This window comes from Solea senegalensis, linkage group LG5 (genome assembly GCF_019176455.1).
Source record: "Solea senegalensis isolate Sse05_10M linkage group LG5, IFAPA_SoseM_1, whole genome shotgun sequence".
In the NCBI taxonomy this organism is placed as follows: domain Eukaryota; kingdom Metazoa; phylum Chordata; class Actinopteri; order Pleuronectiformes; family Soleidae; genus Solea; species Solea senegalensis.
The window spans coordinates 8,954,883-8,972,841 of NC_058025.1; the positions used below are offsets into that span (position 1 = coordinate 8,954,883).

A 17,959-nucleotide genomic window follows, 5' to 3' on the forward strand; every position below is an offset into this window, starting at 1 on the left:
GTTATAAATGTTATCCCTACTGGAGTGAAAAGAGATTTCACACTGTGTCGCTGCCTCACTGCTGGGAACGTCTTTCCAACTCACACAGACAGTGAGACTGTTAAAATAAGTATCAAGTGAAGTTTGAAAGCCTGTTATCTCAGCACCTGGCAAACTGATGACTGAGTCATTGGTATTGATTAACTCTCAACCCTCTCTACATGTATTATGGCTGCTTCCTGCTATGGGAAAGTAAAAAAATCTCACTCATTGACTCTTTAAATGCACGTTAACTCCATATATTGTGTTGATTCTGCAATCCTCACAAGGCCCCTCCATAAGGCCCCTATAAATGCATATATATAAATAAATATAAAAGTTATGTCCCATGCAGTTCTTTTTCCAGGAGCAGGTTTTTACTGCGGTTGCAATAAATATGCAGAGGGGGAGGGGGTTAGATTATCAAGCATAATGTGAAACTATTCAATAATTTTCAGAACAAGCTAAACAGACACTTTAAGTGTTTTCAGCAGTTAAAATGTTGAGTATGAGCAGCAGTAAAACATGTCCGCAGGTACTACAGTCCTGGGGCTTTGAACGTGGAGGTTCTTTTAGGATGTGCCCAAATCCATGTGATGCATTGTTCAAAAAGGGTTTTCATTTCTTAAATCTAAAGTAATCAAAGGCATATTTTGGGCACAACATGCAAAAAGCTAATTAGTGTGCCTTCATGTTCACTTTGAAATAATTTAAATAGCACCTCTGGCTTCAAACTGGATTTTTGTCGGTCAGCAGTGCAGCATCATGCTGTGGCCGGATCATAGCAACGTACACCTCATTTTAACCTGACGACCGCATCAATCTGAAACAAGAGTTGTGCTTGGGGCTCAATTTTCCCTCTTGTCACGTCTGAAGCAAGCACACTTTTCAGTTGAATGCAGAGAAAAGAGGACGTGACAGCAAGGTGAGAGGTGGAGTGAGGGTAGAGATGGAAGTTGAGCAGGTGACGCCGGCAGTCTGTGTCGTCATCCATGCGACTGTTGCCGCTTTGATTCACTGTTCTCTGTGTCGGTGAGACTGACACAGACCCTGTTCAGTCCCGGTCTTAACATCCATCCTGAGTAATTCAATCACAAGTAGACTACTGTGTTGCTTGCTTTTCGTTTCATTCTCATACTTCCTGCTTTCCTCTCCTCTTAAGCATGTGCCGCCAATGACTTGTTCTTAATGGGTGTCAGTTGTTCATCTGCTGCTCTATCTAACCCAGCGGTGGCACGTTGATAGAGGGCGCTAGGGCGTCGCCCCACCAGTCTCACATGAAGAAGAAAAAAAGAAATCATCTAAAATAATTAATAAAAAGATGGAACATTTAAATAAGAGCTACACATTATACAGTCTGTGACATTCAAAACATTCTCTCACTAATTTACAGTGAGTGCCGGTCAGGTGACATATTTCCGGTTCCTTTGGGGCGCACAAATCTTAACCATAGACTCTGACGCCTGCACACAGGAACGCCCTTGCAATGCAAAAGATGGGAAAACTCTGGGGCGCAAAATTTAGCACCCACAGCCAAGTGGACCGGCCCAGATAACCGGATATAAACATGTCACTCCGGTAACTACCGCGGCTCTGGTGTGCAGCTGCAGATCTGTCAGCGTCAGTGTGGACACACGTCTTCTCCACAGCAGGTGAGACACGTGATGACTGAGTCAATCGTGTCTTTATAAAGTTTTGTGAACGTCAAACTAGTTTGAAACATCATACTGCCACAGCAAGAGGCAGCATTCTGCCTCATCTCTAGTCAGTCGCGTGACCTCAATAAAGCTACATTAGTCCTAACTCATGTACCAATCACATCGTTGCTGTATTTTTTAAAATATGGTCCCTCTGTGTGTGTGTGTGTGTGTGTGTGTGTGTGTGTGTGTGAGAGAGAGCCTATTGCATCCAAGCAACCAACCAAAGAAAGCATTTAACACTTTTAATATTCGTTTAATATTCTGTAATAAATACATTTTCATTCATTCATTTTCGTGACCTGATGTCCACTGACCAACTATAATGAACACATAAAGAATCTACAGTATTTTTTTTATTTATTCCTCCGTGTTTCCCATAAACTGACTTGTCCTGCATGTGGCCTATGCCAACACTGACCGCCACATATCGATTTTCTATTTTTTCCTTTAAAGGAGTAAAAATCTTATTTCATTGTAAAGTTGACAGCACATTGATTCCCTCAGCTCTCTCTCTCTCTCTCTCTCTCTCTCTCTCTCTCTCTCTCTCTCTCTCTCTCTCTCTCACACACACACACACAATGAAACAGCTATAGAATTATACTGGCTAAAAAAAAAGAAAAAAGAAGGTCATTTGGTCTTTTTGAAAAGAAATGATGAAAGTGCTTATTTGCATACCGAGCAGGGAAGCGATCGGCAAACACCCGGTCACACGGTACGCATTCTGATGCAGGGTGTGAGTGGCTGTCGTTATAGGTGTCCACTTGAGATCAAATCTCTCAGGATGGATGTTAATGCCAGGTCTGAACAAGGCCACAGAGATTAGAGAGGCAAACAAGCCACTGAAGTGTCCTTAGATTTCAAATCACTACAAGTAAAAGCTCTGCTCAACCTAATGTTAATCTGCCAGTAAGGATAAGGCTGGACCAGTGAATCAACCGCTTATTATCTCTTCATCATGTTGTGTTTTCCTATTTGTGACTAATCACAAGCTGCCGTCTTGTGATTAAAAACAAAACAAAACTGAACCCACACAGACAAAGATGTGTCACAGTGAGCACCCTCATAGACATAATAATGCTTTCCCTAGCCCCTTACCCTTTACTCAACCATCAACAACTAAGTGCCTAACCCAGAGGTTTGCAACCTTTAGGATGAAAATAGCTATTTTTGCCTTATTTGACCCATAAAATAAAAGACAACATATAAAAGTGTTTACTCTCTATATAAAAGAATGATAGATTGTTGCATTTACGAAATTTAAGAAGTACAAAAAGAAAACTGTTGACATGCTATTGCAATTTAGACCCAGCAAAAAATAAGAATTATGTAGACCTAGTCTTTCCATTGTTTGTGGCAAACTAAAGTAAATAAAAGTAGTAGTTCATGCTTGAAAAACCTGCATGGCAGAAATATGTGGATCCAAAGATGGACAGGACTCTAAATGTGTCCTCGTGGCTTCCCATATTTCACACACAAGTGTGTCAAGGCTTTTTTTAATATTGCATTTTGACGTAGACATTGAATGTGACACACAACGTATTAAAAAGACTTATCCATCACCTTGATCTCTAAATACAAAGAATACAAAATGTTTTTTGGTCCTCACAAAGCCACAAATACACACACACACAGAAGAACAACTACAAACTGACCTGGAATGCAGCCACTTACTTTTCTCATCCAAGTCAGTTTATCACTCTTTCCAAGGCATTGAGTGATTCTTGGTGAGGAACAGAGACACAGCATCATCGACCCAGTGACCGAACGGCACCTGCTCCTGATTATTAACAACTGATAGGAGACTGAATCCCACTGACCCACAGCCACACATCAATAATAGCCTGACGCCTGCACAGTGTCCTCATTGGAACACACACGGCTGTAGTCATTCGTTTCACATCAAAAGTAAGATTCCAGCACTGGTGGTGAACGTTTGAGTTTGTGCCACGAGCGAAAGAGAAATCTTTGCAGTGTTTTTAGTAACGCAGATCATTCATAATTTAACAAGGTTGAACACTATCAGACAACCGGGTGATTTCTCAGAACACACTTTGAAACACATGTGGCTATTATCAGCTACATGTTAATATAAGATCAAATGAGATATTCCTTTCTTAGTCCCACAGTGAGGCTGTTATTATCCATATTACAGCAGCAAATGGGTTTTCCAGAAAAAAACCCACAGAAGCATTAGCAGAAAGCTAAACGAGTATCATAAACATGAGGAAATTTAAAAAGGACATAAAAAGAGAGGATAGATTAATTGCACAAACAAATGGGTATAGCACAGCTAAATGACACATCAGCCTCACGTCACGGGACAATTATAAATCGTGAGTCTAAACCCAATTAGTTCCTTTGTGCGACGTGTGCAGATTACAATGTCTGAGCCGAGTGAACTTTCCAACTCACCCCATTTCCCTCTGACAAACACAAAATCTGTAATTGTTGTTAACTTCAGAGCCCGACATTCGACACAGAAAACCCCTGTGTTCCATGCTACATGGAGCACGGTGATGTCAAGTGAAAAAGTGAACGCATGTCAGGAATCTCAGAAATTGTCTGAGTCTGCACTGCATGCACTGACGCTTTCGGTAAAACAAAGAACGCTAAATGCAAAGCTGACACACGTGAGCTTGGAAAACCAGGACCAGTGTCCCAACATAAGGCACCAGTGCTCATCAGTAAACAGTGTCTCTCACTGCACTTAAAACCCAAGACACTGGATGATTAAGTTCATATTCCCATGAGTTTTTTGTTCTGACAAGTTTGCAAAGCTCAATTATTCCAATTAGTGCCTTCAGGGTCCAATGTCATCCACTTTGTTGACAAAGTTTTCAATTAGGCGTCATTAAACCACGGCGTGTGGGTGAAGTGGGGACAGATTATTAAGCTGAACTACGACACAACAACAACAACACAAAGAAGTCACGAAATGATTAGCCCATCATTAAGTCATCGAGAGAGTTAAAGAGGAAAAAGAGGGGGAGAGAGACTGAGTCACGTCCACATCACGAGTTACGATTGATAAAGATTCAAAGAGAAAACACACCGAGTGTGTGGGCTTCGACTTTGATGGACCGTCGTCAGCAGAAGACTGACGCGGTTTCAGAGGACGAGAGGGAAAAAGTCACATAGAGCATCAAGTAAGTCACACACAATCAACTGATTGGCACGTGGAACAATGTCACTGTTGTCAAATCAGATGAGCGGGAGAAAACCTGCACACATACAGTACTGACATGGACTCTTTTGTAGTTCAGGATTCTGCACGGATTTATTAAAAATCTTGCGGTTATATAAGAATTCTTCATTCGAAGCTCAAATTATTTGAGCTTCGGGATGGGAGATGATTTTCAGGACTTAAGAACCTACATTTCAGATTTATCTCATGTATCTTGAAGGAGAGGCAATGTATCACAAATTTAGCTTCTTAGCTTTTGGCTTCTTCAGCAGGAGCTTTGATCACACACTGTATATAGTGCAAAGTAAAATGGGACTATACTTGCAAAATAAGAAATACATTTTAACCTTTAGTGCAAATCCCATTTTTGTATCAGAGTGTTTCTTCTCCCCCACTCTGCCATGTGTTCTTTATTCCCCTCCCATGGGATCAGAGTCAGAATCTGAACTTGAAGTTATATGGTGAAATAGAAAAGGTCAAAATGATAAATAAATCGAAACAGAGTGAGAAACAGAAAGAGACAGAAAATAAAAAAATAGCAATACCCAACTCAATATGTCCCTGGCTCCACAGGGCCCCCGAAAGGAAAAGAAAAATATCTGAAGCTAAGTCAGTTTTGCTAAAAAAAAAAAAGCTCCCTCAGCTCCAAGAAGTGAGCTGTAATATATTGTATTTATAAGAAAGTGAAAGCTTCTGGTTGTGCAGTAACTTTTACACGTGCTGAACTACAAAATGTCTTGTGTTTAGAAAAGTTAGGGAAAAATCTGATTCTTGATATTTGAAACAGATGATCACATTAATGTAAAGGTTAGCTTACAGGCCTCCTTTAAGAGGGTTGAACTGATTATATTTGAAGGTTCTTGTGTAATGATCATTTATATTGGCTGATTACAGGCACAATCTGAGAAACTTGTTAAAAAAAAGACCTATTTAATGGGAGCCACTTTCCAGTTCTGGCAGCTGTGACAGAGAGCTCACAGTGCAAAATCGGGTGTTTTATTCCGAGCGTCTGCGCCTCTGTTTACAAGCCTTCTGCCGCGACTAAAACGTATGATTTACAAAGACATTTTAAAAAGCCACTTATATGTGTCCTTCAGTGGGCGCAGTTTAGTTTATCTCCCTCGCACACATTTCCAAGGAATAACTCCACTGCGACACAACTCACTGGCTTTCACTTTCAAGGTTCACAATCATCAAACTTTCTCAAGTCACATTAATCAACAGTTTTTTTGGTTTTTTTTTTTTGTAACTATTGCCGTTTTTTATTGTCATGAGAGCTGCTGATATGGACGCTTACCAAGATACGGGATGAATCAAACACAAACACTTTTACGAGCCGCGTACTGTACTGATATACGCCGTGTTCACTGTGACTCAGAGCGCTTTAATGCCACTTAAGCTGCATCAACTCCTGTGGGAAATCTCTTTTAATTTTTTTTTACTATAAATATAAAACAAGATCATCATATCTGTGAAGAATCTTGACATAAAATTCCTTAAACATGTTTCCCTCAGCTGCACTGTGACAATAGCTAGGATTATATTACTTCGGCTTCATATGCATATAGTGCTTACATTAGAATAGATGAAAGCTGCAGATAGACATGTATTCATTTGCTCCGTCTGCAGTAATGATATTGGCGTGTAAATCACAGTGTTATGGTATTTGCCACTCGTCGACTTCCTGCTTATCCACAGAGACTGGTTCATCTGTATGCAGCCCAGCGGTTCCCATAGCATATTGATTCATGCTGCTGACCTTAAACGCCTGCGTGCCTGATTCTAGGGTGCACGCCGTCTGCAGAGGTCTGCGCCGGCACGCCTCGGGCAACTATAAACAAGACTGTACTGTGTGGCGTGAAGGAAGGATGAAAAATGCACATGTGGAATGCTGCGTTTAAGACAAAATGCGCGTCTGGAGGAAGATATTAATACATACTTACACATACTTTTTGTTCCACACTTTTTTTTAAATATGGATTTGAACAAGGGAAACACCCTATCTGGGTTCAACAGGACATGACTAATTCTTACATTCGTCACATCAAACCCTAATAACTTTATCAGAACTTCAAAAGAAGTTTAAGAAGATGATGGACGGTCATATTTTTGTCTCCTCCAAGCTAAACATAAAATTGCACTGTCATGGAAATCTGCTCATGGACTGAGGAAGCAAAGTTGGGTTGAGGGATTACTGCACTGCCTTGCTCTGTAGTTAAGGGGAAATTCATTAATGGGATTTCAGGAGGGAGAAGATTTTACAGCCTTGTAGCCGCCTGTTTTTTTTTTTTAGTCATTCATTAGTTTAACACCGTGCGTATCGCAGGCGACACGATCACTGCAATTACGCGTCGGTTTGTGCTGTCAGAAAAATTCCAGTGGTTTCTTAAAGCTGAGAAGTTACACGTCAAAGCCAACGTGTGATATTGCGGTAATTTCATTCGCACTGTTGCAGGAAGCCGGCGAAACGGAGAGGAGAGGAGTTGGAAAAACGCCTGTGCATAATTTCTATTTCTTGGCCCGTTTCTGGACATTGAGACAAAAACTGTTGAACTGTTATTTTGAATATGTTTTATTGTTATATTGTTCAAATTTCAAGTTAACACACAAAATCTGGTGTTTGTGTACAACTGCATACACCATTTTAACATGCAGCTAATGGCAAAATATCTGCATAAATATCTATTAAAATATTTTCTGGTCCTATAAGCGGAAAAAAGTCCTGATTATTATTGTTATTATTATTTTTCCTCAGGATCACTGTTAAATGCTGCATCATATATTTAAAGGATACGAGTGCAGCCATATGTGTGTATACACGTACATGTTTGTCTGTTGTTGTGTGATAAATAGAGCTGTCAAAGCGAACGCGTCAATCATTGCGATTAGTACAGCCGAGTAAAAATTATTTAACGCAGCTAACGCAAGCCTGTTTACTTCTGGTGTTCAGTCACTTGCCAGCAGTGAGTCAGACAGGAGAGACAGACAGGTAGTAGCTGAAGATGGAGAGAGGTGAGGGATTGTTGGGCGGAAGGTTAAAAAAACAAACAAAAAAAAAAGTCTAAATGAACTTCTCAAAGTCTGTATGTGGCGAACACTCACCGCTGCAAATTAAACCCATGTTCTCGAGAGGTGTGATGCATCCATGACTGCGGTAATCAACTGCAACTGCTGTGAACATCACCGCCAGTGTTCCAGGCAGCATCCGCTGGAATGAGTCTCCACAGAAACTACGGTGCTGTGTCTTGGCTGAGGTTTAGAAGCCGACAGATGAATTTAACATAAGGGCCACAGTCAAATCTGTATTTTTGTTATTGTATTGTTGCTTTGGAGTCGAGAACTAAATTAATCAACAACTATTCTGATTAATTTTTCAGCTCCTTGACTGTGAATAATTTCTGGTTTCTTTACTCCATATGAAAAAAAAGAAGAAAGAATCATTTTAGTCTGCAGACAAACAGGACATTTGCAAACATCATTTTTGATAAGCTTCTTCCTTCATTTGTTGCACTCGCTGCACAAAACTTCATTTATCTTGACATAAAAAAATAAAATAAACTGTAATCATGTTCAATATTCACAATACAGCGTCTGGCCCACAGCTTATGTTCTCAGACTGCAGCAACCTCAAGATGTCCATATGCCATGGATTAAATATTCAGCTTAATACTTTCACATCAATGCCCGCAGACACACGGAGAAAAAAACACAACATGAGCCTGTGAGAACGGGTTTATTTTTATTTTTATTTTTTCTTACCACCTTGCCCCTTCAGCACTTCAAAACAACTTGTCAGCATCTGTCAGTTATTATTAGCGGACAAATCCTTTATACCACTGTGTGTTTTGCTTTTTTGACTCTGGTAAATCTACGGGCTGTCTCTATCAATCACAGAACAGCAGCAAGCATGTACACGGTCACAATTTGTGTTATCGTGCCAACGAATATAACCCTGGCTTCACCATCGCACAGTGGTGCTGCACATCCTCACAGAACAAAGCGGTTCAGATACAATGAAATTTGTTTCTCTTCGGTGGCACCACAAATGAAATCCTTCTTATATACGGCTATACTGCATTACTCTATCCACTCTTCTGAACTTAAGTGTACACTTCATCACCAACGCCAAGAACCCATATCTTTATATGTTATTTGCATATAGTTGAGAGATTTAAAAGTATTTCACTGACTAGGCTTTAGTATGTATGGTAAACTGAGCTGGAGAATTAATATTCTTAATATTGACACTGAATTAGACTGGGAGCTTATATTGATTCTTCTAGAATAATGTGATGCAACAGTGTCTGTAATTTCCAAATAATAATAAATGTAGAGAATTCAATTCATTATTCCGTTGCTACAGAAGGTGGAGCTGTGAACAATGGTCCCTTCAGCCCTTTTTTTTACACCAAGCAGGAGTTAAAAAAATGTGATGCCTTTCCAAATTTCACTAATTCAATCTGCAGACAAAGTCAGAGCCTTAACCAAGCATGTGTTCAAGTTTCAACGTCAGGTGATTTTCACACGCAGCTGCTGCCACTGAAACAACTATAGTTTACGGCTTCTTCCACTTCTGCTCCAGAAGTTTCACACAAAATAAAATCATTTCTCCAGTAGTGCCTCCAGGAATAAGGTAGATAGAAAGCAAATCCATGACAAATGTTATGTAAACCAGAATCAAAAACCTTACAGAGACGATAAAGAGCACGCTCCTCTGAAACAAAGACAAAGCCTGAGGGTGAATCATTCTTTCTGTCATGTTGTGTTTCATGTCATGTCATATCAAGACGTGTCTCTTATATGGGCTACAGTATCTTTACAATGAGACCGTGGTCTCAGACAGCCTCAGTAGATGACTGCTTATTGAATTCCCCTCAGGCTGGAGTTGTTTTTGCCTGTGCTTTTGCCCAGTTCTCCCTGCAGATTTAAAAATCCCTCTTCAGTGGACACGATTCCTACAGTAAAGTAGAGCACTGACGAAGACAAAGGTGTTCTCACATCATTTCTGGAGACACAGTGGCCTTTGTAATCTGTAGACATCAAAACACTCCAGCTCAGTTCCAACAAGATTTCCCCTCAGTATATTGAAAAGGTGCCGTCACAACATTCTGAACTCATTTCTGCACATAATGTAGACTTGCTGCTGGATATTTACATTAGCAACCTTTGTTGCTGCTGTCAAAGTAAAAAAAAGTGCTCTACCACTGGTCTATATGTACAGAAGTGTATTAAGGCCACATGTAAAAAGAAAGAAAGAAAGAAAGACAGAAAGAAAGAAAGAAAGAAAGAAAGAAAGAAAGAAAGAAAGAAAGAAAGAAAGAAAGAAAGCATAAATTCTGAGAAAAAAAATCATCATTCTGAGATTAAAGTCATAATTCTGAGATTAGATTGATAATTCTGAGATTAAAGTCATTGTTCTCAGATTAATGTCGGAATTTAGTCTCACAATTCATGCTGTTTTTTTTTTTGTATATACTCTTCTGTATATACAAGAGAGACTTCAAAACTACAAGTGAATGACTTGAAGTTGATAAAGTTCTGCTCAGATACAGTGGTGATTTGTCAAGTTACAGACAAAAAAAAATCGAACCCTGTAATTTATTAGTGTAAGATTTGTTTTTTTTATTTTGTTCAAATGAAGCTAGAAGAAGATTAACCAAACTGAAGATGCATCAACAAGTTACAAGGCCTATCACGATCAACTCGCCAAACAAAATTAAGGAGAACCCGTTCGTGCCTTGACATCTTTTCCATTTATTTGTTTAATAATGTTAAAATGAAAACTATAAAAAAATCAAGGCAAAGAAAAACAATTTTACCTCTGATTGTATTCTCTTAACATTTCCTTGTCTATTCTTTGTAAGAAGCACAGGGACTTCATCTAAGTTAAATGTTTGAAACTGACTTCCCGATGATGAAAAATTGAAAACATGACCCGTCAATGATTTGCTTGTTTATTTTAATAACAGCAATGATAGGTAGTATTTTCGAGCAAACGCTTCACTGGATACGGAGCAGTAAACAAGCCCCGTCACTCACACACGCAGTTTGCTAATGGATTTTGGCCAATGCGCATTAAAAATGTGTCTTCATCTCTGACCACGCACAAGCACCAGCTCTTTAACTTGATATAAAGTGTGACCGCTTAATGAAGCCATTACACATTTTTGTTTACCCTCAACCTCAAGCGATCTTATGCTTGAAAACACCCAACATGAATTTCATACAGTCCACATATAGAAACATCAAATCAAGCTCATCTGTGGATTTGTGTGTGTTGCTTACGTTAAGAGTTATTGGAGAACTCTTCATGACTTTCTTTTATTTTTGTAAATATCCATTTTTTTCCCACTGAGTTCACCTTGGGAAGTTGGGACATTAAAAAGCCTTAATTCAAGTCGGACGACTGTGCCGTCATTATTATCCTTGTATTAGAGGAGTTACTGTATAAGAAGAAGCAACATTATGTGATGACTAACAAATGATTAGTTGATAATTAGGTCATTAGTTAATGTTTACATAATGTTAATAATTAATAAATGATTTACTAACTAATAAGTGTTACCTAAACGCTTCGCCATCTAGCAAATGGTCTGTATTTATATAGCGCTTTTCTAGTCTTGATGACCACTCACACTTTCATACAGCGCCTCCATGTGCGGTGCATTTATTTCTATCACTCATTTTTCGTACCCATTCACACGCTGCCGGAAAAACGTGCCCAAGTGTGTGTCACAAACCGCAGAACCTGCTATACTCGCGCGTCCGGGTCCTGTAATATCTCACTTCCTCATCGGGTGGTGGTACACTGAGCTACCTAATCTACATATAATCTCTTGATGTGCTTTACAGCACAATATGACATTAAAATAATAATGACACATGCCAACACAGCACAGATGCCAGCTCTGCAGCCGGGAGATTATTCACCAGACGTTACTAAGCTTTGAAGTGGCCGTCATGTCGCCACTGTGGGAGCTTAAGCAGCTCTCAGTGTAGGACGGTGCACTTCTGCAGGTCCTTCATCCCCAATGCCATATATGCTGGAACAACACTGTGACTCACCTGCACTCCTCTTCATCTATATAAATATATATCTTATAAAAGACATACGTCTTTTTGCCTCACTGCGTCAGTACAAACCATAGTCCTATGCCACTGCACTTTTTCAGGTGAACGGTTGTATATTATATATTACGTACATATCTTGATTTTTTAAATATACATATATATCTTCTCTAATGTTTAAGATTCCTGGTTATATTTTATTTGAATATTTATTATATTTAGGATTTGTATTAGGGCCAAACGAATAAAGTCATAATATTATGAGAATAGAGTCCTTAATATTATAATTCAAGCAAAATGTCAGATGACCAGCTGCAGCCTGTGTCAAGATAAGGAACGCAGAACATTTTGTGAAGTTATTTTAATATTTTGGTTTGGGCTTCACAAATAAACTAGTATTTTTTTATTTAGCTTTATTTTGCCACTTGTCTACATCTGACTCTTTTATGCTGCTGTAACAAGTCGATTCCCCCCTGTGTGGTATCAATAACGTGTAATGTAATCTAATAAGTCACCATAAAAACAGTGAGTGAATGAATAAATGACTGTTTGAATGAAAACGTTTGGTTATTGTCTTGATACACAAGACAATTTGAAGCAACAAAAGGCCCATGGTGTGCCAGAGCAACGACATAAACAGCTTGGATCACTTTGGATATTAATTCTCCCTTTTTTAACTCTTATTGGTGAGGCTGAGTTGTCACACCAGTGGTTTCCTCTGGAAAAGGAGATATTACACTTTCATCTACTATTTACATGATTTTTAAAGCACTGCAGAGGGGCAAACCTTATGGAGATGGCCATTTTTATGTAACTAAAATCAATTCGAAGCTGCCATAAATCCTTGTGCATCTGCAACACGTTTTAAATAACAAAACAAAGTGTGTTACCTTCTGCTGCGACTCTTACCTCTGAGAGAAAATGTCCCTGTAGGGGCTGCCATGTTGCATGGCGATACCATATCCACGGTCTGGCGCCCTGCTGCTGACGGTGTAAAAGGAGCAGTCCTCGTCATTGTTAGCAACGTATTCGAGCACGGCGGCATCCCAGACGAAGCCAAAGCGGCCAAACTTCACCTGAAAGAGAAACACAAACAAAAAGAATTGGAATTTTTGAATACATACATACTCAAACATTCAGTGACAAAATGAATATTTTCCCCTCAGAAATAAAATTGAAAGTCTGTCAAAAATCATTTTTTAAACTAATAATAAGAATATGGAGGTGGGTAGCTCTACTTTGCAGACATGAAACGAAAAGAAAAGCAATGAAATTTATCATGTGTTCAGCTCATTTTTGATCAATTATAAAGCCACTTATGTTTATATTACACAACCACAGTCGAGATTACACTCGACTGTCTCAATTTGTCTTCTCCCTCTTGACGCACGAGCCTAAATGGCTCGTTGCCGTGTTATCGTTTATCGCATCCTGTGCATCCATGTTGTAAATGTCTGATGTGTCCGTCTTTGTTTTGCATGAGTGATCAAAGTGTGGTCGTGTCGCTTGCAGTTAAGAAGAAACTAAAAGGTCAGTGCAAATGTAAGTGACAATCACAGTTTGCTTGAGTGAAAGGTGTAAGGGCCTGTTGTTAGCATGGCTTTGTGGTGTCATTTCAAATGAGAGAGAGAGAAAAAAAGAAAAGTGGAAATAAACAGCCTGTATGTGATATTCACATCCTGACACCTCTGCTGACAATTCACCCACAGTCGCCTCAGGATATGAATAACACACACACACACACTTTCTTCTCACACATTATTTTGCACTTGGTGTACCATTAACTTTAATAGAGTTTTATTCTGTGCATGTGTGTGAGTGGCTTTCTGTTCGTGTGTGAGAGTGCAATAACTCACTGCAGGGCATCAGAATGGCAGATTCTGCTCTTTACAAAGTTTAAAAAGAGGGGAAGGGGCGTTTTATTACTTTGAAGAATCATTTTATGGCTTTTCATTATTGCTTTTCAATTGAACAGAATATTGGCTTTGTGGCAACGGAATTATGAAAAATCACTTTCGACTTACAACTGAACAATAAAGATACCTCCTTTTTTTTCCACTACACATCCAAAAAACCCTGAAAGGAATGATCAGTGATGCATAATATGTATGCAGTGACCTCTAAAGCCTTGTGAACATCGTCATTATCCATTAAGCACGTTTATCCTTTTTACCCATTGCAATAATTTGCTCTTGAGATACAACCAGATGACACAACTCTTCATTAAAGGAGTACTTCACCGATTTGCATTTAGCTTTGTATTACTAGTATAGGGGTAGTATTTTTGAAAAATTGTGCTTCCCAACCTCAGTTTCCCCTGAGTTTAGAAATATCTTCATTCTTTTCTTTGTTACGTGCCCATCAGTGACACTTGGTCCTGTTAGTGTAACTATTAGCAAAGATGGCGGACACTGTTTACATTCTGGGAATGAGGTCCCGCCCCCTACGAGTGGGTATAAAAAGTGCGGAATTAGCATTTCAGTTTCAAGCCTCGGACCAAAAATCACATGTAGGCAAACCTTTTTCAAGAAAGCCAAACATTGATTTCAGTCTCTAATATTGTGGACTGGAAGTGTGTTATTCTTGCAGTCGAGCAGGATTAATAGATCTTTTACTTTTCAAAGGAAAATCATGGAAATGTTTTACAAATGGGTCTTGACGCTCAATTCAAACGCGCCGTCATTTAATCAACAAAAACCATCTTCAAGTGCAGGGTGTTCTCTCTGACTGGGTTCTGATTCCATTGAAACAAACTAATTTTAGCAACTGCTACATAGCATAGAATCACATAAAAGGAATTATCCCCCACAATGAAAAAGGATGCTGGAGCCTGTGATGATAAGTTGCTGGTGCCTGCAGCAGCAGCTGTGTTTCATAAACAGCGACAATGTACCAGTGAATAGGGAGGAATTGATGTGATGTACCACTTAAGTACTCTAAATGCAGAGCATCTGTTTATTAACTGGATGAAGTTTACTTGTTTACGGAATACAAAAATCATGATCAGAGGGGAAATGTGTTGAAGGCCAGCTCTCTAATTTACTTGTAATCATTTAAGCAGCTCATGAAAAGGTTTGTAACTTTCTGCTCATAACTGTGTGTGGGCCAGAGAGTTTAGTGCAAACATGGATTATGACCTTTATCTACCAATGTGGTAGATAAATGTATTAGTACTTTGTTTTGCTCAGGTTTTTTCTTTCATGAACTATCAATGATAAAGACTGCCCCACACGAGAGGATAAATGGCCTTCCAATTTTAGGATTATTTGAACAGATTATCTGGTGTGAGGGATTAACAGACGAAATTTTAACATCGAACCTCACGAATAATGAGAGTGAGTGATAATGTTGCATACTTTTGTTTAGAACCGCTACTTGTACAAGCCAAGTTGCCACGCCTTCATCCACAGTTTTTTTGCGTTTCTAACCCCAAAACATCGCACGCCAACAACTGCTCTTAACTGACGACGATGTCCATTTATATTCTGAAGTCACGAGTTTCGGTGAGATCCCAAATCCAATAGCCTGACGTTCTCCAAGGTTCTCCAATTAGTCAGTTAATTGTTTCCATAACAGATGACTTGCCAAGCATTAGATGTTAGAACACCTACGACCAAAATAGTTTGAATTTCTGCCCGTCCCTAGCTGTCAGAAATGTAATGTCACTGGCAAACAAGATCAATGAGTGCTGAAGTTAAGTGGGATTTCAGTGGATTATCTTGGCAAGAACCACAGTCACACGATAGAGTAACTTGGCAAAGGGCCATACTCCAAGTGAAGTGCTATTTGGGTTAATCTATTTAGACTTCAAATAATATTCATGTACGGCCGTGGTGTCCTGCGTTCATATGTTCACATCAGCAATACTCAGGTATAGAACTCTTGCCTTTTGGGACTTGTTATGTTATTAAGAACTTTAATAGAATGTTATAGTTCTTTCTGTGGCACGGACCCAAAACCGGAAGTTCCATAGAGCCAATACAGGCGATGCAGACGGGGGTGACATTCACCTTGTTGTAAATTCATGTACTATCAAAATAATCCCTGAGACATTATTTGGAGGTTGAAATCCTACACTGTGTCACTTTAAGGGATGCCATTGTTTTCTGTGTTAAAGGTGGTTTGAATGAGGAGAAGAACTCGATGGACTGAAGCAACCTGACTGGTCCCTATAATAACACTGTGTACACATTATTGGGTGGGTTTTCTCCAGGTTCTCTGGTTTCCTCCCATGACCCTCATGTGGAGGATAAAGCGGCAGAAGATGGATGGATGGCTCAGTCAGTTATTCAGTACATTGATTCATTCATTCAGTACAAAACACTGGGAGTACATTATGTGTATCACAAATGAAAGAAAAAGAAAAAAACGATAAATTTGATTAAAAAAAAAACTTAAACTGTTAAACTGCCTGACTGTGGTTGTTGATTGTTGACATGGCATTTTACTAAGATATTCCCTTAACATGCAAAAGCAGTGTGTGCAGTAAATGTTGACTCACATATATTTCTGACTGTGATTATGATCACATACATAGTCAACATCTCTTTTTTTCATCAAACACCTTTTCATTTTCAACTTTTTCAGTGAGAAGACGAAATGAAACTAATCTGCGTTGCTGTTTTATTGCTTAGCTTCTGTGTGTCCTGTTGTTCAGTTTTAAAGCATTTTTTTTTGTGATGGTGGTGGAGCTCAGTTAATGGAGCCACAACAACACAGGACCACTAGCCTGAGTTATTTTTACAGCTGCTCCGATTTTTGTGGTGGTGTTTTCTTTTTTTTCACAGCCACCATTCAAACAAGAGCTAAGCTGCTAATTGTTCCTCCATCCTCGCTTAATTGCGTTTTGCTGGTTTAAATATTCCAGAAAACACTGACTTATGTGATCAACAGTCTCCTAGAAATTACGGTTACCATACAACTAAAATTCATTTTCTAGGTTTTGCAAGGTATGCATTTTCTGAAACAAAATGAGTGTTTTTGTCTTGCTTATACTGCTTCTAACAGATGTGAGGAAATGAGGGAGATAACATGATTTCTTGGTTATAAATGTGGTTAAGTAGGCACAAAATGCATGTGGTTATATGGATATTATACTGTATTTTCTCCACACATCATTGCAACATTGTTTTCTTTAGAAAATACACAGAAGTGTAGCTTTAAAAAACATTGGATGTCCTCATATTGTGGCATTAAACACAGACACATCTGAAAGCACACAATGTCGCAGCGTTACAACCTATTAGCCCTCTATGAAAACACACACATTTGGTCGGGACCCAGTCTCAAACTGTGGTCTGTTGCTTGGCAGACAACTCCCCTCTCATGTCTCACTCACTCGGTGGTAGAGCAAGTCGTCCTTCAACAATCAATCAACTGGAAGGATGAGGGTTGGATTCCTGGCTCTGCTAGTCTACATGCAGATGTGTCCTTAGGCAAGACACTTAATCCCACATTGCTCCTGACAGGTGTTCCATAACAGGAACCAAATAGTTTTTACCTAAACCCTAGTATACAATAGCAACTATTTTAGCTGATAGCTACTATCAGTTTCTAAATCCTCAATTTAAGAAAAGCAGAATCAGGTCAGTCCACTTCCTTCATGATCAGCCGGATGAAAGAAAGCATTAAAAGGTGAAGTGCAGACTTTGAGGACTGCACGTCCACGGTTGAACATACTCAACAGCTCATACACTTTCTGACGGCCTCTCCAGAAAACACTCTCCAATTACATTACTGAGCACTGGTCTAGGCAGGTTTCAAGAGGTCCTTCTCTCATATCCATGGTTCAAACAGTTTGACATCAGAGCCGATGCTGAAACTTCAAAATGGCTACTCCAGGGTCCTTGCTCTCTCTCTCTTTCCCCCCTCGCTCGCTCTCTCTCTCTCTTTCTCTCCTCTTGCTTGGAAAGAAACCAAACATGCAAAAAGTATATTCTTCATGTTGCTCCAAGTTTAAACCGAATCATGTTTTAAATCCATCTTCATC

General features: G+C 39.3%; 1 protein-coding gene across 3 annotated transcripts in view; it reads right to left on the reverse strand.

The window, feature by feature from the left end:
• grid2 (glutamate receptor, ionotropic, delta 2) overlaps window positions 1–17,959 on the reverse strand; it is a 375,714-nt gene that overhangs the window by 19,681 nt on the left and 338,074 nt on the right. For all 3 annotated transcript variants that reach the window (XM_044026431.1, XM_044026432.1, XM_044026433.1), the window contains exon 14: window positions 12,880–13,046. In XM_044026431.1, coding sequence (XP_043882366.1) covers window positions 12,880–13,046 — 167 coding nt within the window. The remainder of the gene's footprint in view (window positions 1–12,879; window positions 13,047–17,959) is intronic.